This window comes from Fistularia commersonii, chromosome 5 (assembly GCF_037954325.1).
Source record: "Fistularia commersonii isolate RoL2024-O1a breed Wild chromosome 5, RoL_Fcom_v1.0, whole genome shotgun sequence".
NCBI classification, from domain to species: Eukaryota; Metazoa; Chordata; class Actinopteri; order Syngnathiformes; family Fistulariidae; genus Fistularia; species Fistularia commersonii.
This window is the reverse complement of record NC_141288.1, coordinates 18,580,567-18,604,642: the sequence shown is the minus strand read 5'-3', so window position 1 is coordinate 18,604,642 and position 24,076 is coordinate 18,580,567. Positions and strand designations below refer to the sequence as shown.

At 44.5% G+C, this 24,076-nt stretch overlaps 3 protein-coding genes and 1 long non-coding RNA gene across 11 annotated transcripts in view; 1 reads left to right on the top strand and 3 right to left on the bottom strand.

Annotated features, from left to right (window-relative positions):
* atxn7l1 (ataxin 7-like 1) overlaps positions 1 to 2,499 on the bottom strand; it is a 33,163-nt gene extending 30,664 nt beyond the window's left edge. For 3 of the 4 annotated variants that reach the window (XM_086147142.1, XM_086147140.1, XM_086147143.1), the window contains exon 1: positions 2,280 to 2,499. The gene's annotated coding sequence lies outside the window, so the exon portion shown is untranslated. Of the gene's footprint in view, positions 1 to 1,674; positions 1,744 to 2,279 lie in introns of all 4 variants that reach the window. The other variant, XM_086147141.1, reaches the window with a different exon arrangement.
* Positions 2,007 to 3,948, top strand: LOC147234275 (uncharacterized). The gene is made up of 2 exons (XR_015106179.1): positions 2,007 to 2,066; positions 3,148 to 3,948. It is a non-coding gene; the product is annotated as an uncharacterized LOC147234275 (long non-coding RNA).
* Positions 3,949 to 4,403: 455 nt separating this feature from the next.
* sypl1 (synaptophysin-like 1) lies at positions 4,404 to 20,759 on the bottom strand. Of its 4 annotated transcripts, none has more exons than XM_086147135.1 (7): positions 20,658 to 20,759; positions 20,468 to 20,572; positions 14,722 to 14,833; positions 9,358 to 9,476; positions 9,018 to 9,222; positions 8,751 to 8,942; positions 4,404 to 7,042 (listed from the first exon to the last, which is right to left on the bottom strand). In XM_086147135.1, the coding sequence occupies exons 2-7, from the start codon at positions 20,563 to 20,565 to the stop codon at positions 6,911 to 6,913; spliced, it is 858 nt and encodes a 285-aa protein (XP_086003261.1). In that variant the 5' UTR covers positions 20,566 to 20,572; positions 20,658 to 20,759; the 3' UTR covers positions 4,404 to 6,910. The 4 variants fall into 4 exon arrangements, with proteins under 4 accessions (XP_086003261.1, XP_086003262.1, XP_086003263.1 ...); XM_086147136.1 differs by lacking the exon at positions 20,658 to 20,759 and adding an exon at positions 16,673 to 16,752 and having other exon boundaries at positions 20,468 to 20,574; XM_086147137.1 differs by lacking the exons at positions 20,468 to 20,572; positions 20,658 to 20,759 and adding an exon at positions 16,551 to 16,587.
* nampt1 (nicotinamide phosphoribosyltransferase 1) overlaps positions 16,850 to 24,076 on the bottom strand; it is a 24,264-nt gene continuing 17,037 nt past the window's right edge. Inside the window, exons 6-12 of one of the 2 annotated variants that reach the window (XR_015106178.1) lie at positions 23,623 to 23,759; positions 22,278 to 22,503; positions 22,069 to 22,188; positions 21,842 to 21,982; positions 21,515 to 21,649; positions 20,658 to 20,903; positions 16,850 to 20,572 (exon numbers count right to left, since the gene is read on the bottom strand). Coding sequence is in view for 1 of the 2 variants with exons in the window: in XM_086147134.1 (XP_086003260.1) it covers positions 20,790 to 20,903; positions 21,515 to 21,649; positions 21,842 to 21,982; positions 22,069 to 22,188; positions 22,278 to 22,503; positions 23,623 to 23,759 (873 nt within the window). In the remaining variant the exon portion in view is untranslated. Of the gene's footprint in view, positions 20,904 to 21,514; positions 21,650 to 21,841; positions 21,983 to 22,068; positions 22,189 to 22,277; positions 22,504 to 23,622; positions 23,760 to 24,076 lie in introns of both variants that reach the window. The other variant, XM_086147134.1, reaches the window with a different exon arrangement.

Sequence of the window (24,076 nt, the reverse complement as noted above, 5' to 3'; positions counted from 1 at the left end):
TTTAAATAATTTGAAAGAGCAAGCAAGGTGGGTAAGTTCGGGCAATTAAATTACAGCCAGTTCATAAAAAGCAGTCATTCCCTATTTGTGTTGGTGATTATTTTATATACAATGGCAATAATTTCTTCGGGTGATTTGGAAATTCAATCGATCCTCTTTAAAAAGGCCTAAAATCAGTTTGGAGATGTTCTAAAAAAAAAAAAAAAAAAATCATTAAGAAATGGCCTGAAGAGGCAACAAACCTTTATCTGCTCGTATTGTTACAAAACAATAAAATCACCTGCGGAAATCATTAGAGTATTGATTCTTTGGTGACTGATTTTGCTGGTTAGGACCTCTAAGTTTGAAAACCCCTGACAATGAACGCCCTATAGATATCATTCACTTCCATCTCATCAACCTAATGTAATATTGATGATTTCCTCGCAATATTCTAATTTTGAAATGTTGGAAATATTCGTAAGTATTGCATTGTATCTCGGCCGCAGGGATTCAGTCGTACACAATCCAGGCTGGCTAAAATTAACAAAAAACACACCCTCGACATCATAATGCGCCCAAACACATTCCAGCGCAAGGCATTTCTAGTTGACACTGCTGATAAAATCCTCATCATGTGATCCGGGTTTGTGACGGACGGAAAAAGGTAACGCTGAAAAGAAAAATCTCAAGTTTTGCCGGGCCGTCGGGAAAATAATGGCGTAATTTAGTCAAATCTCTGACATGTAATTAAGCAAAATATAAACGACGGGTACAATTTTGATCATATGTAGAAAATAAAAACATCCTGCTGAAACTAGTGCAAAGTAGTAGTAACACAACACGTACAAGAATTTAACTGCAGGAGTAGAATACACTCTGCAAACCCTGCATTATTTCAAATACTATGTTTTAACAAGGCAAAATACACCTGGGGAACAAACTGAGCACTTATTTTAATAGCGACAGTACAGCTACTGGACAAAGTTGCAATACTCAGTCACTGTGCGTTGGGGATTAGTGTTTTATAGTTGAGACATTGCAGCTAAATATTTGATGCTGTTTAAATGAAATGTTCTTCATTGGTTTTTAATGGTACTGCCAGCCAGATACACGTTCGGTCAGTCTATTCCAGTAGTTTTTCCAAGTAAGCCAATTGCATCTTTACCAATTAAAACTCTCTCCTGTCACACATGGCAAAACAAAACAAACTTCAGGATAAGGGATCAGATTGGAAAATTCTCACAGATGCTTTTCTCACATTAAAAAAAGGCAAAACACAAACTGTCAAGCAGGAAACCTGTTATTCAAGGTTTCAAACAGTTAACTGTCATACACACGACAGAAACGTGTTTCCCTGCACGGAGACATTCTCACTTTGCTGTCCGCAGTGAGTGCCAGTCTTAATAACATAGAACAGACACACAGAAAGGACACGATGCAAATAAAAACATAAGCACGATAAAAATGCCAAAAGTCAGCCCGTGAATATTCGGCATACATCCTAATTCGTGTGAGTTCATAACCTGAATAGAAGTGGATTTAATCTGGATGTGCACAAATGGAACAACAGGTCGATGTTATTATCGTGCCAATATTCTACTACTACTACGCCTACCTGCCAAAACAAAAACAAAAACAAAACAAAACAAACCCCCCACCGTGCAAAAATCCGTGCAGCATCGACTTCCTCACCTTGCTCACTGAGCTCCAACGCTTCGCAGACACGGTAAAGCTCACCGACGCCGGTCTCCGAGGACGAGTCTGTGTGCAAACAACACAATCCTCTTTGCAAACACTGCAGGAGCATTCACAACAAACTTTGAAGGGGGTGGTGAGATGTGTGTGTGTGTGTGTGTGTGTGTGTGTGTGTGTGTGTGTGTGTGTGTGTGTGTGTGTGTGTGTGGAGGAGGAGGAGGAGGAGGGGGAGGAGGAGGGGGGATTCGTAGAGTCACGCTGCTACCTGCGTTAACATTAGCATGCTAGCATCCCCGTTCAAAAGCGATGCGGAGCTGTCAAAGCGAACAAACTTACAGCTGGACGGCGGAGGATAATTCGTCGATGCCGCGGATAGTGCGTAGTGAGAGGTCAGCCACCCCAACCCCGGCGTACACGTCCTGTCAGAGCCGGCCGTGAACGCAGCATTTCGTAGTAATATGTTTGACAGTTACTTGTGACAGACCAGCGCGGAGAAACCCACTCAACTCCAATCAGTTGGACCGCGCACTTCCCGACAGTTTGCCCGTAAACGCACCACGGCGTCTGCCCCCTCCGCCCCCCCCGCCGGCCGACCAACTTACTGTCAACAACACCTAATTCCGCCGCGCTGACGAAGGAGGACCGGGGCTCGAACAGGAAGCTATCCGGACTCTGTATTCGGCGAGCCAGTGTCGCCATTGCTCTCCCTTCCCTTGTTGCTTCGCCGAGAGCCGTTCTTTTCCCTCTCGCTCCTTCGCACGGCAGCGGGCGATAAAAACCACGGAACGGCGCTGACGTCATCATCGGCCAGCTTCGGTCGGACTCGGGATCACTCGGGTGGATGGAGGGGGGCGGGGCTGGGGAGGAGGATGGAGGGTCGGGGGGGTTGAGCGACCTGCAAGGAGACTTGGACGAGTTCGAAAGTTCAGGGTGGGGATAGACGAGCTGGAAGTCCGATAGATAGACCGTAAAACAGGAAGAAAGGTCTCCACTTCCTATTTTTTTTTTTTGTACTGGAAAGGAAACTTGAGTCACTGCGATGTGCAATGCAAAGCATATCTGTCAGAATGATCTCATAATGCCTTTTAATGTTGCAGGACTTGATTGTTTTGATACAAGTTTCACTGCCTCAGCCTGTTCAGAGCTTCAGAGTTGGATCTAAATTCCTCACAGATTCATTAAAAAGTTCAGGGAAATGCCGGTGGACGGTGTAGATAATACGCACAACCTTATCACTTGCATTATGATGTTATGACAGGAAGGAAAATCTTTATTTGTGCTGAGACTCCGAGACTGGAGGCGACGACAAAAACCGAGGCTTGAGAATGCAAACTAAAGTACAGAAACCACACGGCCTGCAATTTGTAGCACATATAATTAATCTCTCATAACTGCACTAACTTTACAGAGCACTAGTTTCCTCTGAGACATTTTTAAGATATTGCTTGTTTATTCTCCATTTTTTTACAGGAGTGCAGAGTTGCCACAGTGTTACTGCTGTTCAGGTCATTCCATATCTTACATTTCTTGTTGCCCAAAATGGATAGTAAATACTTTCTTGATTTTGTGTACTTGTCCCGGCAGGTGCGTCTTATTCACTATATAACGTTTTCTTGATTCAACACTGATGGCCCTGCATGGTTGTGACACGGTTTTAAACCACGTATATCCTTTCCATTTTGCTGGATTCCCCCCCACCTGCCATTATTAAATGCTGTTGTATTACAAAATAGCTTTAGCTAATGTATATTTAGATGTGCTGCATGCACGACAGCATATATTGGAGCCATCTTTAATGAATTTCGATTTGATTTCCTCTCTGTCTCTGCTGCCGCTCATTTCAGAGGAAGACTGCCGGGGTCGGGGACTGACTTGACAAGGAAAGCCGTGAGAGTTGTCCCGAACTCCCTGTTTTCCGTGTGTTTGCAAGAAAATCCAGTTTTTCAGGAATTTTTGGAGATCTGGGACAGAGCGAACAAAGCCTGTGGCACTACATTGACCTCTTGTGACCAAAAACAGAGCCTGCAACTCCCCTGCACAGGACTGGATTTTTTTTTTCTCTATTTTTCAGTATTGCAACTATTATTGTTGTATTATACAACTAACAAACCAAACAGATTCACCAAAATTAATGATAACACATAAAATCATAGAATAGATTATAATGCGAATTATCAAACGGTGATTATCATTTAAATCTCTGTCCTGTTTTGACCACTCTGAATGCTTTTATTGTCCCATTGTGCAACACAAAATAAAGGGATACTTGCATGTTTTGCAGTGTTTCAGTTTGTCCTACGTAGCACCGTAACATTAAAACACCTAACTTCATACACTTCCCGTAGAATTAGGAACCTATTTATTTTAGAGACAGTATCAAACTAAAATGACAAAATGTTAAGAGCTGCATAGACAAGTGTGTCACTTGAAAACCCCTTTTCAGGCCGTACTTTGTTGTTCGCTCGGACGTACGTCCAACCTGAACGCCAATGATGACGCAACCTAGATTCCTTTGGTGAATGATAGTCAGACATCGGTGAGAGATTCACAGGGAATCACGTCTTTGACTTCAGCAGCCCGAGGTTATTCATTTCTGACAGTTGTACGCATGTATTACAGTTTGCGGTTGAATATAATCACGATAATCTTAATTTCTCACGGTTTTAGACCTACGGAGTCGATATCACACACGCACGTTCAAAAAAAAAAAAAAAGGTCACCGAATGAACGTTTTCTTTTTTTTTATTGGAAAAACAATAACAAATGACACGGGTACGTTACAGTTTGCATGTCACTTAGAGAACGCATGTACCTCGAGTGAACTGAAATTACATTCCTACCATATCAAAAAGCAACAGACATGAAAGAAAAGAAATCACGCGTAAACCAGACCGGTTTGAACGTAGGCATTTCAACAAGGAGTCATTTACTGAGCCCGGAGGTGAAGTCGAAGATAACAACGCAGTGAACGTCCCACCAATAGTATCCAATGTCTCCTCGAATCCTGCCCTCTCTCTCCAATCCGTCTTTGCGAGTTGTCCGAACACTTGGACTCGAAATGTGACAAATATCGTACAGGCCGTCGCCGCTGACCTATTAGAGCCGCTGAGTGTGAAATTAAAAAGGTTTGAGTTCAAATCAAAATCCACCTGATAATACGGACTGTCACCCCCGTGACCTGTGAGCACGTCTGTTCAAATAACGTCCAATGATAAAGCACTTGCAAATTACAATCGTGACTCAATATCAACACATTTCTGTCATTCGGTAACCCGACATTGCCGTTTTAATCTGGCTCTTTAACAGGAGAGTTATCAGAGAAGGATTTATGGGATGGTTGGGAATGGCTTGTCATTTTGGCTTGAGTGAAACTGAGAACCGAAACAAGACATTCCGGGAAAAAAAAAAAAAAAAAATCCTAAATACATATCGAGAAACTGCCGTCTTTTGGTTGATAAAGATTTCCATTGTCACTGGTTACATGTACACTCTGCATGCTACTTGTTTCCCATCATTCTGCGGAGTTTCAATGTGAGCAATCATAAAACAGAGAGCGCCTTGCCAGGAATTGTAAAAGAATGCAGAAAAAGTAGAAAGGAAAAAAAAAAAATGTAAAAAATGAAAAAAAAAAAAATTAAATAGAAAAATAAGGGTGCTAAGGGATTTAACCGTTGGTTGGTGTCTTGGTAGAAACATCCTGACAGACCTCCCGAAAGATTTCTGACAGGAGCTGAAACTGTTAATGAATATCACGATGCATTGTAAAACAAAAAGCATTACGTAACGGTAACATTCACGTCCCGGACGCTGAACGTTAGACTCCTTCATGGTGGTTTTAATGCGTCCGTGAGGTCTTAGTTTTCTCTTGAGGCTCGAGGACAGGAGAGCGCATTGAGCGTCCTGGGGTTGGATGCATTCAGACACCAATGGTGGGCTACAAAAAAATTGCTTCCTATAGTTTCAAGTGCAAGATAAAATCTTTCATTGGATTTTTCATTCATGCATTCATTCTCTTTTCTGCTTATCCTGCAGCCAGGGTTGTGGGGGGCGGAGCCGTTCCTGGATCACGAGGACAAATAACCAATCATTCACCCTCTTATTCGCACGTCTGGGCGATTTAGGGTCGCCGATGAACCTCCTGGGTGTTTTGGGGCCGTGGGAGGAACCCGGAGAACCCGCATGATAACCCACGCAGACGCAGGGAGAACATGGAGACTCCACACTGAAATTGCCAACAACGTCCCCCTCCATTTTTCTCTACCCAAAATGAAATGTTTATTTTCGCTTACCAGCTTTTCATATTACCTTTCAGCAACTTTACTTTATTATTATCAAAGTGTTGAAAAAATAGCAGGCATGATGGTGGAGAAATCCCCTCAACATCAGCAATAAATAACCCAAAAAGGCGATTTTCCTTTTTTTTTTAAATGATGAGCGATATCCGTCTCCTTCCGAAATTCACAAAACATAAAAGATTTCATCGGGGATTGAAACCCCGAAAACAGTTTCTCAAGCGGTAACATTTCCTGCTGACTAAAACTAAAGGGTGAAATGGATTGCCAATGTTTGTTAATATTTGAGGGGGTTCACTTTCTGCGTTTATAAAGGTTTACCAAACATATAAAACTGTGCAAAAGACAAGACCCGTGCAAAAATATGGCTTCATTTTACAGCTCGTATCAGATGTATGTAATAAGTGGGTCGATGTAAGTCTCTTGCTTCGCGCGCCGCAAACTACCCAACCTCTGAGTTACCCTGAAAACATCGATCACATTGTCCCTATTGCGGCACGAAATATAGTACCTTTCGTTCTTCAGTTGAGGAAAGAAAAACAAAATAACCTAAAGGAGGAATATGAGCAGCTACGTGTAATAATGAGAAGTAACTGTGAACACCTTCGGTGAACGTCCGCACTGCGACGTGTCATCTTGTTCAAGAAAGCGAGGATAGAATATTTGCTATATAAACTGCATCGGCGTTGCTTTTGCCTTTTGTGGTGCGGTTAAGGATGTGTGTGTTATTTGGGGTTGCCGAATCTGAAAGAAGAGCTTCTTCCGCGATGAGGACGTTTCCAGCTTTTGCATCGACGACCGATCGATTCATCCACAGAGCATTCGTACCAGTGCTCTGTATGTGTATATGTGTGGGTGTGTGTGTGTGTGTGTGTGACAAAGCGACTCCTGTGTCAGTGATTACTTGTGGTTGGGTGTGTTTAATGTATGGCCCGGTGTGATTAGATGGGCGCTGGGACCTGCTGCCTTCCAGGTCCGGGCTGGGAGGAGAATTTCTGGGAGTGCCAGCGGGTCTCTTTGTAGACGAACCAGGCGTTGCCCGCCCACACAAACATGTTGAGGTAGCCAAACACCTGGAGGAAATACAACAAAATGAAGCAAATCTCGAAAAAAAAAACATGCACAAGACACCTTTCGCCGGGCACGCCGAGACCCGTTCTGCGCTCGTTCCGACAAAATTTATAGAGGACTTGAGACGCATGAAGCGGCAGCGTCCGCGGAAAATGAAAGTGTTATTGCGAGGTGTCTCATGACTGTGAGTCAGGCTGCTTGATGCTTGTGATGCAGCCCGAGAGCAAAGCGTAGCGTAAAATGGGCCGATGGGAGGCGGTAAGACTCATGTCGCACAGGCAGACACCTTGGTTAAGGACCGACTGACCGTGGTTTAAATAACAGCCAAGCTTTTCTGATATTTCTTACATAATTCACTCTTTCAGTGAATCAGGTTTGCATATTTCATCTCAATTGTTGTGCAGCTGTGTATTTCAATGGTAAACAGTCTCCACTTGCACTGGATTTCTCTCTCACACACACACACACACACACACACACACACACACACACACACACAGATGGAGGCAGCACTGGCGTGCTAAGCGCTAACCAGAACATCGGGAGCAACTGGGGGTTCAGTGTTTTGCCAAAGGACACTCCAGTAAGCTGACAGGAGGGCCCAGGGATCAAACAGGGATCGAGTGTGTGTGTGTGCATGTATGTACATATGCAAAAACACACGCACACACACATGTATCGGGAGCACTGGGGGTTTCGTGTCTTGCCAAAGGACACTTTGGTGTGCAGGAGGAGCCGGGGATCTGGCTGTCAACCTTATACATATGTGTGTGAGGGTGTGAATACTTGTACATGTACAGGACTGTCTCAGAAAAATTAGAATATTGTGATAACATTCTTTATCTTCTGTAATGCAAAAACAAAAATGTCATACATTCTGGATTCATTACATATCAACTGAAATATTGCAAGCCTTTTATTGTTTTAATATTGCCGATTACGGCTTACATCTTAAGAAAACTCAGAAAACCTATCTCAAAATTTTAGAATATCATGAAAAAGTAATTTTTGTTTTTTTAATTGCATCACAGAAGATAAAAAATTTTATCACAATATTCTAATTTTCTGAGACAGTCCTGTATATATATGTGTGTATAAGGAAATACCATGATACCGTTATAATTGGACAATATGTGATAGAAATATGATGGCGTAGATGTTTTTCCCAGCCTTGCCCATAAATCGGAGTTTTGCCTCGCAGAATACTTATCGGCGGAGGTCGTTTGTTCTCCGAGATGTTTGGGATGCCGAATTTTCAAATTTTCTGAGACAGTACTGTATATATATAAATATGTGTATGTGTGTGTGTGTACGTATCTCCAAACATATGCACAAACACACATACACACACATGGAAGTGGATGTGTGAATAATTAGTTTCCCCACATGAAAAAGCCCTTAAAACTTTAAGAGACTTTTAATATAATATTTCCATGGGACCGTCATTTAGTTTATCTCAAATATAAAAAGGATGTAGAAACTTCAGGCTAACAGGAAGTAGCCGCTGGTAGCGGCATGCAGGAGAATAACAAACAGGTTTTCCAAATATCCTTTTTTTGACTCAAAAGAGTCTCTGCAGTTGCTGTTACCAGTGATTTGGATGCGTTTAACATGAAACCCACGTGCTGAGTTGGCTTCTGTTTTTAATGGGTTTCGGAGGAAACCAATGACGGTTGAAATGAATCAGCGCGTTAGTAAGCTTCCTCTCACCACAGAGATGTTGAGGGTCCGGAGGTTGGCGAAGTCTGTGACCTCGCAGGTGATGTTGCTCCCCTTGCAGATTCCTAGAGTGGCGCCGATACCCTCGGTGCCGGTTGCGTCCTTTACGTTTTGCAGACCCTTCGCCCAAGCGGACGAACACACCAGCCACAGGAACACCAAGGCCGCCGTGATGACGAAATCCTGAAAGAGTAGACGCAGAAGCTCCAGGGAAAGCCGCGACGTGTTGTTGCTTGGAAAACAAAGATGAGCGCTCACGAAAATAGGCCCGAAATCAGAGTCCTTGTAGACGTGCATGTAGCCCAGGTAGACCAGCAGGGCGACCATGCTGTACAGGAAGCAGACGATGGCGACGCCAACGAAGAATTCCGAGGAGGAGGCGGAGTCTCCCACCATGTGCGTCGCCGTGACAGAGCGGTTGCAAATCGTGGTATTTCGCTCAATGAGCGGCACCTGGCTTAACCTGGAAGACAACAAATGTCCGAATCACCGGTATTTTGGTTCAAACTCGCCGAGTCGGCGCGTCAGTCCGAGGATAGATCGGCGGTGCCGGGGTTATTCGGTGACATTTCAAAAAGCCGGAGAGGAACCCGCTCACCTGAATGGGTAATGGAAGTCGGCATTGAGAGTTTCATTCTTGCCGTCGCCGCAGAGGACGGATATGATGTTCCTGCCTGAGAAGCCACCGCAGCTCCCGAAAGCAAATATGGCTGTGAGCTGTTCGGAACGAAAAAAAAAAATAAAAAAAATGGTTGGATTCAGGATCAGGAGGACCGGATTATTGGAGGATCTGAAGGTAAAACGTTGAACGTCATGTAGTATCACATACATAGCCATTTCACACACAGAACCTTTCTTTTAAAAATCACACTAAATTCTAGCTGATTCGAGATTTTATTTTACATTTGAATCGCTCTTTGTTTCCTGTTATAAACCCGCTGTCGGGACAGTGTTTGCATTGCATCACATGTCAATGATGCGTGACATATAGATTTTTACATACTCCATAGCGGCATTCATTTATTTTCTATACCGTTTATTCGGACCTCAGGGTCGTTGAGCCGCCGGAGCCCAAGCAGGACCAAGAAAACAGACATTTCTTATTCACTCGCATTTATTTTGCGATTTTTGGGTCGTGCGTTTTCTCGACCCGCCAAGGGACTACAGATGCATTTGAGCAATTTGCTACATCTTGCATGTTTGCATGCACGTTTGGCAAAAGTGAAAGGAAAGGTGTAGAAGACTGGTTTGGAGACGATGAGAAGAAGACAGGAAGCAGGGATGAAGATGTGGAGGTTTTTTCTTTGGGGTTTTTGGAGAGGATCGGGAGCGAGGACATCGGAGGCTCAGCACATGTTGGATGTTCTGGAGATACAAGTCAGACTGAGACGGTTTGGACATGGACAGAGGAGGGATGGCGAAGATCTGGGCGGAAGAGAAAAGGATTACTGATGGAGGAAAAGAGGCCAGGAAGTCGGAGAGGAGAGGATTAGATGGAGGCAGGTAGGAGCCAGAAGGGAACAGCCCAGAGGACAACAAGGAAAATAAGGGGATTTATACTCATGTTCTTTAATCTGGGATGCAACGATAATACAAACCTACTAGCAGTACCTTTTGCTCGCTCTGAGCGGTCTCAGGCTAAACTGTTCTCAGTTCTACTACCTCAGTAGTGGAACAAACTTCCAGAAGCAACAAGACTAGCATCATCTCTCTCATCCTTCAAGAAACAGGTAAAAACTGTTCTCTTTCAGGACTTTTTACTGCGCTGATGCCCCAGATCAGGTTAGGCAGCAAGTTAGGCTACGCAGTGTGTGTGTGTGTGTGTGTACATTTGTGTATGTCTTTGTCAAAAAAAAAAAAAAAAAAAACCTCACTAACCCAAGCTTACTGTTCTGTATACTTCCTGTGCATCGTGTATTTGCAAGTGTTATTTGCAGTCCCTATGTCCTCTATTGTAAGTCGCTTTGGATAAAGCGTCTGCCAAATGTAATGTAATGAAACTAACATAGATATTATGGTAAATTGGAGAGCACAGGCAAAGTGACCGAGCAGCTAATAGCTGGCTCGATATAAGCTTAAATCATGACAATTCCAGCACCTTCGCTTCCTGCTGGGTTTGTGGGAATTTCTTCTCATTTTTTTTTTTTTTTTTTTTTAACAGCGCAGCAAACAAATGGATCATCGCGCTGCAAAAATTATATCTTTAATCTGAAAGATAATCAGCCGAAAGCTGTTTAAGGAACCGAACTACTGGGGGTGGGGGGGGCTAATGATGCCATTCAGTTTTGAATTCTTCCCCGCAGGTCAGAGTAGGATTGGATTCAATGAGCAGACCATGTGACTCTTAATACCCGCACATACTTTGCTCTCCCAGACACACTGGCCGCTAAGCCGCGGCCTCGGCGGCCCAAACACTGGTCGTAGTATGCCACGGGCCCGCGGAGACTCCCGCTGATGTCCGACGGATGTTGCAATTACCGCAGTTAGGTGGTGGAATGACAAACATTCGAGCGGCGGCGGAGGGGGGCTCATTCTGCGAATCCATTTTTCCATAAGAAATACAAACGGCGAGGCGATACAAGAATCACCCGTGTCGATATGAGCACGCCGTAAATGGAGATAGCTCCGTCCTTTTAGTCAAACTGTTTATGGAGTTTGCTTTCTCTTGTTTGCCGCCGAACCAAAAACATTCCAAGCATCTGCGTCACGCCGTAGGACGGAGGGATATGACAATCGCTCTCTCCCGTGGACGACCCCGCCTTCGCCGTCGGACGCAAGGTGGTTCAAATTTGGCGATAAAGTGAACTCTTTGCGTTTGTGACCTGAGGGCTAAACTGTTTTCTCATCATATCTGAGATATTAGACCGTCCCACTCCAGGGTCCAGCCTCTATAAATCACGTCTGACGGGGACGGCGATAACGTGCCGCTCGCATCTGAGTTAGGTCTCGTGGCGTCCGATTCTGTGCGCGACGTAAAATCCCTTTACTCTCAGAGGAAGAGCGGAGTTGTGACTGGAGGAGGAGGAGGAAAAGGAGGAAGAGGAGGAGGAGGAGGAGGAGGAGGAGGAGGAGAGGGACAGGGGGCTTTTAAAGTCTGGGTGAGGCGACTTCCTGAAGGAAAACCAGCGGAAACCGGGTGTATCTCGCTCCCTCTCTTTCTCATGAATAATTTTTCAGGCATGTGATCAACACGGCTCCAAAAAGACAATCGTTATTATCATGATAGAAGATTGTCGGTCTAAAAATATGAATATATATATATATATATATGTATTTATAAAGCTTTGATTCCAGCCCTGTCAGCACAAACACGTCAAACTCGCTCACTCAAAACGCTGACAAAGAGGCTAACTGACTTTTTAGCCTGTAGCTTCTAACCACAGCAACCACTTCACACACACACACACACCTCGAGGCCCCCATCCAGATGTTTCTCCATATGTCACCAGCTGCCACTTCCTGTACTTTTTGGCCACACACACACACACACACACACCACTGTAAGCTACTTCTCTCACATTCTTCTTTCACCCGGCATTCCACTCCGAGGTCACGGCGCCCCGGTGAGAACAACTGCGACCGACACGCTCGGCTTTTCAAAACCTAGCAAGAGAATCGCCACCGTCTCGCTGGCTGACAGACGTCGCCCAACTTTGCCGGCGCTGAAGGTTTCTCCTCGGCATCCCGAACATCTCGGAGAACAAACGACCTCCGCCGATAAGTATTCTGCGAGGCAAAACTCCGATTTATGGGCAAGGCTGGGAAAAACATCTACGACATCATATTTCTATCACATATTGTCCAATTATATTATGGTATTTCCTTATACACACATATATATACAGGACTGTCTCAGAAAATTAGAATATTGTGATCAAATTCTTTATTTTCTGTAATGCAATTAAAAAAAACAAAAATTACGTTTTCATGATATTCTAATATTTTGAGATAGGATTTTTGCGTTTTCTTAAGATGTAAGCCGTAAACAGCAATATTAAAATAATAAAAGGCTTGCAATATTTCAGTTAATTTGTAATGAATCAAGAATGACATTTTTGTTTTTGTAATTGCATTAAAGAAGAAAAAGAATTTTATCACCATTTCTAATTTTCTGAGACAGTCCTGTAGAACTCATCATAAAATTGGATTTAAATGATATCCGTGAAAGTATAAGCGAGAGATTTGTGGCTTCTTTTTGACAAAAAAAAGTGGAATAGTTTCCGTCACTTCTTACAAAGAGGTCACAGAGTCCAGGTCAGCCTGCCTGAACTACAGAAGCAGACGTGCACGTACACTTTTATCTTTTTTTTGCACTTTGGTTTTTCTTCAAAACGCTAGAGGAAGGGGGCCAGTGTGTCCGCGGGCAGAGAAGTAGCCTCGTATTTACTGCACGACTCCGAAGCCTCCTTCCTGTTTACTACGGCTGATGGTATCTTCCAAGGCGGGACGAAAAAACATTCGCGTAAATGTCACGCAGACATTTAAAGGCTGGACGGATGAACGTGGTCGTCATGGTAACAGACAAACTTGCGGACTGCATCGAACTCAGATGTATTCGCTTAATCCTTCCTTACTGTCGCCCCCTGAGGAAAACACGCAGAACTACAAGCATTATTTAGAATTAAAAGAGTTACGCGCAAGTTGTTGGTTTTTTTTTCGCCGTTCAAAAGATGCATTCCGATGGGAACGGTTAATAAAAAAGCTTAAAGCGCGTCGCCTAAGTTTCACTTGGGCCTCAGTCTGGATTCGGCGCGTGTCCAATTAAGCGTCGGGCCCGCGGGACGGATGGGGACGTTTCAGAATAGGGAAAGCGGAACATCAAAATATAATCCAAAAAAAACGTCATTCTCCGTCCTCCCGTGCTTTCTGTCTTATTAGATCACGTTGGCTGGAGTCGAACAACGACGGCCACGTTGCTCCCTGTCTCGTGAACACAATGGAACCGGAGGTCTCGTGCCGCTCGAGTCGCCTCGCGCATAATTGAAACTGTGAATTATCTCCACTGTGTTTTTCGGCGGTTGTTATCAAATCACGCGACATTATTCCACCGCGTCCCGGAGAATCTCCGAGGCCGGCGGTGCTCGATTTTGTTCCGGTCGCACGAATTAAACCTCAATTATCTTGGATGACTTACATCTGAGGGACTTTACAAAGCGCGCAATTACATTTTTTTTCTCAAACTGAAACGTGACGCGATTGAGCGACACCGTTGAGGTGGTTCGCGTTCCCGCAGATCTCACGGGATGTTTACAAGTCGTCCGTGACGTCCCCGCGTGTCTGGGACCAGAATTTCCAAGCTTTAAATGGTAAAAATATGTCAGTGTCGTTTACCACCTAGAGGAAGCTCGTGGAACCGGACCAGACGGATGCAACTATCTATCTCCGATTGGTGACTTCATTGATCCACATTTGACCAGAATTGGTGGACAAAGCGCACGTCCTCTGCTGCGGTGGGGCCCCGCAACTCCACGGCTCTGCTGAGATGTTCAGGGGTAAATTATTGCAGGAGGTTACATTAATCTGTAACCGTGCCATTTGAAGGGTGGGGGGGGGAGGAGAAGGAGGACCAGGAGCAGAAGCAGGACCATGACCAGGACCAGGGCCGGGACCGGGGTCCTTCCAGGTGGTTTGTATTAGGAGTGTGAAATCGAAAACGTCAAAAAAGGAACTTACCTTTGTCTTTTTTTTTTTTTTTTTTCTTCTGCACATTACCCTGTGACCACCACATGCTCCACCAACTTGGCTTTTATACAATTACATAACTGTCTTGTGAGCTGGTCTTTGTCTGGAGGTCTGTGGAGCTCCTTGGAGCTCCATTTTTTTTTTTTTTTGTTTTTTGGACAAGCATACACACCCGGGGAGGTGGTGGTGGTGGTAGTGGGGAGGGGGTCCAGAGAAGAAAAAAAAAAAACAACTCAAGAGAAGCTCCTCGTCCTCTCCAAAGCTTACAAGCAGGACTCACCCACTCCACCAGCTTCACGAAGCCCAGCGGCTCCTTCAGCGGAGACAAGTTCAGCCGAAATCCGGTCATCATGGTTCCGATCCGAAAGAGTCGATCCAAGTTGCTCCCCGAGCTGTGGATGTCGGTCCGACGTGCAAGAGAGAGAGAGAGAGAGAGAGAGAGAGAGAGAGAGAGAGAGAGAGAGAGAGAGAGAGAGAGAGAGAGAGAGAGAGAGAGAGAGAGAGAGAGAGAGAGAGAGAGAGAGAGAGAGAGAGAGAGAGAGGGAGAGAGAGAAGGGGGAGTTGTTTGACAAGAGTGACGTAGTTTCTCTGCCAACGTTGCAAAAAAATTAAAAAAAAAAAAAATGTAAAAAGTGAAGAGCTGACGTGATTCCGAGGAGAGTCCAGAGTGTGTGTTTCTACGCGGGGGTGGAGGAGAAGAACCCAGCAAACTCCTCTAGAAGTTCAGGGGAGTTTTAAAAGCAACCCGAGACTTCTGGATCTGGATCTGGATCGCTGTGTTTTCTGCAGCGGTGCGTCTTTTACGCAGCCGTGCGCCGGATTGCGCGCTGCAATCGGACGGTGCCAAGTGGGTTGAGTTTTACCGAGAAGTTTACTAGAAGAATACCAGCTCTCCAGACCGAGTGTTAACCTTCACTCTGGGCTGAGAAGTGTCTTTTCTAGGCGTCGGACGGAGAGGAGGCGCGGCAGAGACACGCATGTGGATGCAGCTGGAGCTGCAGAAACTTCTGTCTTGGGAAGAAAAAGTGTTTTGCAGTGATCTCTCATTGGCTCAGAGGTGTGTGTGTGTGTGTGTGTGTGTGTGTGTGTGTGTGTGTGTGTGTGTGTGTGTGTGTGTGTGTGTGTGTGTGTGTGTGTGTGTGTGTGTGACGTTGCTCTGTGCTGACAGGGTCATATGACTCGGTGAGCCTGAGAATTCTTTCAACAAAGACAGAGGGGTTTTATTGTGTGAGCGGCTGCAGCCGTGGGCGCACCGAAAATCTATCGGACTTTTACGTGTCGGAGAAAACTCCAACTGCCCTCCTGCATCTCCTTTTTTTTAATCTTGCTCCCTGGCATCACCGAAGGATCAAATGTCACCAACAACACATGCAGAAACTGGTGCGATGAACTAGTAATAAAGGCATCTGTAACTGGGCCGCAAGTCTAGCGCCCCCTGTGGCCGATGGAGGAATTACAGCGCAGATCCAGATAAATGACAACTATTCCATGAATCTCTAATTGACATTCATTCATTCATTCATTTGCGATAACATTTATCCTCAGCGTTGCAGGGCGGCTGGAATTTATCCTGGCTGTCATCGAGAGAGGCGGGGTTCACCCTGGACCAGTCACAGGGCCACCCAAAGTAGCAAAAATACAGTTTCTATATGGTCTGCTAGGGTTTAGTCAGTGTTAGCAACATGGCACAACACTTTGTGACTCAGAACTTACAGCAGATGGCTGCAATGTGGCTTCCGGGTCTGTAAATAGCATTTTTACTTAATGTTAGAAATATTCTCGCTTTTGCGTTGGGCCTGACACCCTCATCAGCAAGATGTCATAGTCAAAAAAGAGAAAAGTTGACATGGAGTGGAGGGTTTTCTAAGAAAAATAGACCACTTCTGAACTGTTTGTTGAGATTAATATGAAACATGTATGCTTGGTGTGGATGCAGCGCCTCAACAATACAATAAAATGCACCTGGAACTGAGAAAACAGAACTGAGGCACTTAAAGGAGCAGTTCATTACATATAAAGAGTTTTATAATTTACCCGTTGTCCTTTACACTAAAACAGAGGGAAAATTTGGACTTAGAGTTGGGTAATTACGCTATGATTTTACCGCACCGGTTCCCTTGACATCAAATTAGGCCGTATGTGGCTCCCGGACCCAAAATGAGTTTGACAGCCCTGCTTTTGGGTCTCCGGTGTGCCTCCTGCATGTTTCTGGACTGCGGGAGAAACCTCACGTAGATGCAGCGAGAACACGGAGACTCCACAGAGGACTCGAAGCAGGAACCGTCTTGCTGCGGGGTGGAACCGCTGGTGCCTAATGGACATTATTTAGATAAATGAAGCAAAAAGAAAGTCCACGTTAGGGATTGAAGGAGCGTTGTGACACGAATGAGGTCAAACCAAAGGAGACGTTTCAAATTGACAGGGTGGCGTCTTTATTCAATGTATTGAGGACAATATAGCAAGTTCGGTCAGGAAAATATTATTTGCGTCGGGAGAGAATTTGGGACAACCAACATATACATACAAGTAAAACAACGACCTCTTGAGGGTAAATTCACAAATACTTCCTCATCTGTATTACATGAGTCGTTCGCACAGGACGACACACACGCACGCACGCACACACACACAAATACAGAGGCTTGACAGTCACCGAAAAAAACGTTGTGCTGCCAATTCAGTTAAGCAGGTTTGGATAGTATTCTGTTGGTACAAAAATGGTCGTTCTGACAAAAATAATAATATCCTCTAATGTGGTTGTCTAACTCGCCTGCCTTCCCTCACACTAGCTGTTTGTATGTACAGTCGAGAAGGCAGTATGGCCGCATCGCTCGTAAATAAAGACGTTTATCGCGGTATTTTACGACAGTTTTTTTTTTTTTTTTCCTCATACAAAATAATATTTCTGAGGTAAGAACAGAGACAGTATCAAAATAGTAAAATCAAAATCTTACTAAAATGCACCTCATAGTTGGAAAAAAAAACAAAACAACCCCAAATAAAACCAAACTGTGTTGCTCCACCGGGAAAAGAAAAATAAGAGGACAAGAAATTATGGGGTGGATAGAGTAACATCAGTGCTAGTTACAATTACAACAGGGTGGGGGGGCTGCGGGGGTTTAATCGCCGCGGCAACGTCCCTAAGAGTCAAAGGATGAGAGTCGGTGACACCACAGGTTTCTGGTGGATCGTCGCTCCTTCTACGTCTCAACAGGAGCCTGGAGGGAAACTACCTGCATGCAGATTCCGATGGACTAAAAGTGCTATTTCTCCAATTCATTTGCTGTTTTAAAAGCATATTTTTTTTAGGTTTCCTCTAACTGGGTTTTCGGTTCCAAGCGAAAAATTTGACGGCGGGCGTCAAGGCCCGCATCGCTAATTCGCTCACTTAGGAGCATAATGTGGATGGAGTCGGAATAGGAGGATTTCACTCAGTGTCTCGGTGCACGTCTTTTCAGGGGAAGTTTGGCCCAAAGCAAGATCACACTGTGGTGCATTTTACTGTCATCTGGGTTTTTAGGTTTGCATCTCTATATTTCCTAATTGGGATAAAAGGACAAAGTACAAGTGAGGAAAGTCCAATACTTTCTTCAGGAAGTGGGTCAACTTTCCAGGATGTTAATCTCTGATGTTCGGTCTATAGAAATACACGAAAACCTACGAGGCGCGTTTCCAGATATGTGGAAGAGTAGAGAACATTTAAGTTTATTTTTGGTGAAAAAATAGTTTAATACAGTGAAAATGATGTACATGATAGCTGGTTAGATTTTGGAGTTATACTGCTAGTTTACTGGCTTGCTTGTTTATCTGAACACCAAAACACTGGATAAATAGGAAGTTTAATTGATAATTGTAAATAGAATGTCCTAAATAGAAAAAAAACTATATAGAATTATTGGAATAATATTTTTATCAACACCACTTTTATTGGATATTAATTTGACAATGTATTTTTTTTTTTAAGAAGTGCTGAGTGATACGGAAAAGCATGATTAGCATAGGCCTTAGCATAAAACACTGGTTAAGGTGAATTAACTTGTAAATAAAAGCAAACGTAAAGTTCAGCGTAACGTCGTGTCGCTACAGTCAATCTTTGCAGGAGTTTGACCGGAGGATCATTCGATGGAACGATATCTGTGATGTCACGACCTCGCAGCTCCCGCTATCGAACCCCTCCGAGCTCGGCCGAGTGGCGTGACGACAAACACACCGAGGGTGGACACACACACACACACACACACATACACAGACACACACGCACATACCGAAACGTTTGGAACGGAAGATTGTAACCCCCTCCCCAAAAAAAACGGCATCATCCAGGCGCTAGATCCCAATTCCACCCGTGAGATAAACCGAAAATCCAAGCGAGGGTGAAAGGTGCCATTCAAAGTACATTCACACTTTCCAGAAACACCTCTGCTGAAAGTTTATCTGCGTTTGACGAGTTAAGGCAGTGATACCATTAAAAACCGTACTTGAATAGAGGGCCTGGCTTCATGGCCTGGTAGCATAATGCTATGCTAAATGATCCCAGCCTGCTGTGTCTGTCTTTCTGAATGAAAAGCAGTGTATCAGTGTTTCCCTCTGGAATAAATGGCTAGCTAGTGTTCCACGAATAAGAAACAAAACAAAACAGGATATTTGCATAAAGGAATACTAACACAGTCCCCTCTAAAGATAGAAAGTGTCAGAACGTACAAGCACACACACACACACACACACACACACACACACACACACACACACACACACACACACACACACACACACACACACTCAAACGCACATCAGAACTGACTTATAACATGAACGTCGGCTGTGAGCCGCTAATGTAATCACTCATAAACACGGAGTAAAATCCTCTTCATTCCAGTGAAGACAATTTCTGTGATGTTCTGTATGTGTTTTTGTTTTATGTTGTTTTTTTTTTTCTTTCTTTCTTTCTTTTTTTCATTTTTTTTTTTATTTTACATCAACTCCTGGTCTTGTACAGCAAAGACAGATGTGAAGAGCTTCCACCACCACAAGGCCACGACCCGAACATTTTTCGCATTGACTGTTTACCATTTTTTTTGGCTTCTTTCGAGGTTGAACGCAAATCTTATAAAAACGTCGATAGATTTTCTTCATATAATTTTCAATTTCCTTTTAGCAAAAAGTGGTGTATTTTCTTTTTGAAGATGATGATAATTCACCTTCAGATGGAGAAAGCGAATCATGTTTGGTTGATATCTGGTCAATCAAGTTGGGCCTTCATGATGAAGATGCTCTTTAATGGCAAGTATGTGAGCATTTCTATACTTTCGGAGATGCACCAATTACATTTGTTTTTGGCAGAGTGCAAAACATTTAAGGAAGATTGAAAGATTTTTTTCACTTTCTGTAATAATAACGTCCGAAAAGACTTGACTGGAAAGCGTATTTTCAATAAATCAAAATCTCACTTACAGCTGCTTAATCTCACGTTTCCACATATTTGCCACACACTCGATATACTTGTTCAATGTTATTGGTGCATCATTGTATAGCTGTGCATCTTATCTCCTCCACAAAAAGACAAAGCTAAGTAGATGTAGGTATGTACTCTTCTTTTTTTTTTTTTTTGGAAAGCTCTGTACACAATTACACGGGGGGGGGGGGGGGGGGCGATCACTTCGATGGGCGTGGCGAAATGTTTTACAAATACTCTGAATTCTGATTCCCCATGGGTTCAGTCTACAGGCAGCGTTCAATTCCTTTGACAGAAAACCGACAATCATCTTGTGTGTGTGTGTATATGTGTGCGTGTCCAGGCATGGAAAAGTCTGCTGACACATCGGCCGATCATATTATCTTACTCTGCGATATGTCCAGCTTATCAGTGCAACATGCCGTGGTTTGGTTTGACAGTGGGGGCAGCGGTACGGGTGTGAACACATGGCACGTCATCACAAATGCATCTTTGACTTTCTCTCTCTCTCTCTCTCTCTCTTTCTCTCGCTCTCTCTCTCTCTCTCTCTCTCTCTCTCTCTGCACTACTGTACCTCTTCCTTTCTAAACAGAGGCGGCGCTCGCCATCGATCGGAGGCTGTGCAAAGTTCCCTGAATCTCTCTCTTCACTGAGCTGGAGGACTGTTAGCATTTGGGAGCTGGAAGTGGAGTTCAGTGAATGTCAGACACGTTTCAGGTGAATCAGAGGCTTCAGGAGCAGGGTCTATCAGCAGTGCACGCTACCTCCGTGTTCGGGATGATGCCAGAGGCCGAAAGTTGAAGGGTCGGGGCTGGTGGTGGTTTAGAGGTTAGGGTGGTGGCCGAGGTGGGGGGGGTCGGGTGGTGGGTGGGTGGGGGGGCTTGATAGCGCTGCGTTCAGTGCAGCAGCTCCTTGAGCTCCCCCTCTTTGAGCTTAGCATTGTCTCTGACTTCATCAAATGTATACGTCTTCACGATCTCCCCGTTCTGGAAGACAGTGTGCAACAGGTCCTGCAGGGGGGAAAACACAAGTTTCGCCATGAGCGAGAAGACGATGGAGGCGAGAATTAGGAGAGAAACAAATATTTTACTCATTAAGCCCATTTCATCACACATAAGACATTTATTTTAGCGACGACATGTTTCGTGGAAACGCATCAGACTTGAATATTATTGAGAACTTTGCAAACAAGAGGACAAACTGTTTTCTGATCATTTGTTAAATTAAAACAGGACTTCTGAGTGTCCATCGAGTTTAATAGCGACAACAAAGAAGATGGAGGTCACACACTGATAATATTATTAATAACTGAAGCATGAAAACAGTAGAATTGTCCTAATAGTACAATGACAGTAGACTGCTGTACGACAACACAGCGGAGTTGACTTTCACGCAGTGTAACTAGTAACATGAGAAATGTTTTTTTGCGCTACGTCTCATTTTTGCTATGCATTTCCACATCTATGTCTCCTCAGTATTCACTTGAAAATCTAATTACTCCAATTGACGAGTGAATATCAAATACAATGAACAATATTGGAATAATTCACAATGTATTGAAAAATAAAGAACAAATGTGTGTGTGTGTGTGTGTGTGTGTGTGAGAGAGAGATGAACTCACCATGCCATACTCTTCTAGGTCACCTTTGCCCTCCTCTAGGGTGACAAAGTCTCCGCTCTGGGTCCGATGCAGTGACAGGCGACCTTTCTTTGACCTTTTGTTTGGGTCTGCCACGGGATCCTTGAACACATTCACCTTGTCCAAAAAAAAAAAAAAAAAAAAAAAGTCACAAATAATTCGTTATAAAACCCGTTCATTTTCATTTTGACATATTTCTGGACGTGACAAATGAGGAGATTCATCTGAAGGCCAGGACACATAAACACAGAGGTCTTCTCAAGCAAGAAACCCTTCTTTCTTAAATCTGAAAATCGAATCCGCCCTCACCCCGAGTCCATTGGTGACCACGTAGCTGCACTTGAAGGAGCAGTTGAGCAGGTCTCTGGTGAGTTTCTGCAGCAGAGCGCCCCCGGAGCCAAAAGCAATGTTCTCAATGGACCATCTGTGCTGCTTCATTCCCTCCACTATCTGTGGGACACGGATATCAGCTGAAGCAGGAGGCCCTGCATCCCGCTTGTTGTCAACCGTCCATTTAAATGCCGACGTGCGGATACCTCTTGAAGTGTGTTGATGTCCACGCCATCCCCTTGTATGACGCGGATGTACGGCGGAAGCACCTTGAAGCCTTTGGAATTCTCTTCCGGCGGAAATTTCTTACCGAGAATCTCCAAAACCTGACGGGAATGAAGAAATGAACCAACGGAAGAGATAAACAGGAAGCGTTATTTTGCAGGGCTCGGCTCGGGTTTTTTTTCGACCAGACCTTCAAAACGGTATCGAGCGGGTTTCCCGAGTCGGGCCGGACGACCAGCGGGGCATCTGCGCTGCGTGACTCGATCAGCCCTCGGAGGTCCTCGCCCCAGATCTTCTCGCAGGCGTTGTAGATGTCGTAGCTGTCGCTGACGATGGACACAGGCACGCTGGGGAACTGCTTGACGATGTGCTCGAAGGCGTCTTTCTCGTGATCCTTTCCCCATGCTGTGATGGTGCTGTGGAGGGAGAAGTTGTCTTTTAAAATAGTTCTTTTTATTTTTTTTTAAATACACGTATTCTGTGTCTGCCAGAGAGCGCATGAAATTTCGAATTTGGTCATTTCAAAGACCGTCCAAAAGAGGGCAGTGCATCTCAGTTGTCGATGAAATGGGTCCTGGACCACGATGTATGTGAAGGGGTTTTGGAAATATTCATTCTAGTTTTATAAAATGTAAAGCAAATCTCGTGGCCCTTGCATTTCAACTTCGCCTGTATCACATGTGCATCCGCAGACCACTCGGAGAGGTTCTCCAGAAGTGGATTCCCAGGATAAATAGATGTCCTGAGTACTAAGTATTCATTGGAGTGAATCCCCGTGAAAAGCCAAACAAACCAACAAAACAATACATTTTCCGTGCGCGCATGTGTGTGTGTGTGTGTGCGCGTGTGTTTGTACACATGTACATCCGAACCTGAAGGGTGAGAAAACAAGGTGATCCAACAACTTCCCCCCTCTTACTTTGACGCAAACAAAATCAAAGGGTTATTTCGTAACAGCCGCTTCCTCTGAGTTACAAATCAAACATATTTCAGGGGCCGGAGGGGTCGTTGCATAACGACTGCTATGACAACTACTCCGCCATCCCACAATGTACTGGTGCGGCAGACAAGGGTGCGGTGGAGCAGCAGTAACTGTCCTGGTCAAAAGGAAGAAGCGGCTGTGTGTGTGTGTGTGTGTGTGTGTGTGTGTGCACTGCTCCGTGCCATTAGACATCAGTTATGAGAGGACGGACAAGCATGGCGTAGAAACGTTCATCTCCACCTGATCACGACTCCATGAAACCGAGACGGATGGATGTTAATGAGTGTGACCGCGCTCTGATCACGGCAGCAGATTAACACCCATCTCTGGGAGCGTTTTCACTCCCAGACAACTTGCCTCCATCGGCGTGTCGGCGGAGAAAATGATATTTGGAGAGACTGCTCTGACGCCAAAGTCCTTAGCTCCTTGTCATTCTTTCCCAACTTGTCGCCCGGAAGGTCTAAAGGTTTACTATTCAAACCTCCTCTACTTCCCCACATTCGAGCGAACCGCCTGGGAAAGTCGGCTAATAAAGCAGCGAGAGTGTGTGTACCTGTGCTCTGCTGCAGGCAATGAGAAGCCTGGCACCGGGTCCTTGGTGCCGTAGAACTTTTTAATGACTCCGATGCCGGCGACGGTATCCGTACCCTTGAAATTCACCAGATGGGCCGAGGCCCCGATACCAGCGGTCTGCAAACAGTGGGGAGAGTGAGGCAATGTCAACACGTCTCTGTGTCCTTCCTTTTCCAGACTTTTGTCCAAGCAGAGATTTAAAAAAAAAAGAAAACTTCAGCATGTTGAATTCCAGATCATGTTTGCTTTCTTTCAATTAGCATGCAAAGTTGTCAAAAATAGCCAAGAGGCTAAAAAATAAGGTTACTTGTCTGACTGGTATTTTGGATTTGATGTAATTCACTAGTATTGTCGGCTGTTTAGATCAATATTACATGCAGAAAACAGAGGGATCTAAATATCTGTGTGCTGTATATTAATTCCTAGCAGGCATG

Coding starts and splice junctions, on each gene's coding strand:
- sypl1 (XM_086147135.1), bottom strand. CDS start 20,565: ATGCTAACAGTCCTCCAGCTCAGTGAAGAGAGAGATTCAGGGAACTTT. Junction 14,834..20,467: donor CTCTGTTTAGAAAGGAAGAG/GTACAGTAGTGC, acceptor CGACATCCACAG/CTCGGGGAGCAACTTGGATC. Junction 8,943..9,017: donor CTGATTTCGGGCCTATTTTC/GTGAGCGCTCAT, acceptor CTACTCTTTCAG/GATTTCGTCATCACGGCGGC.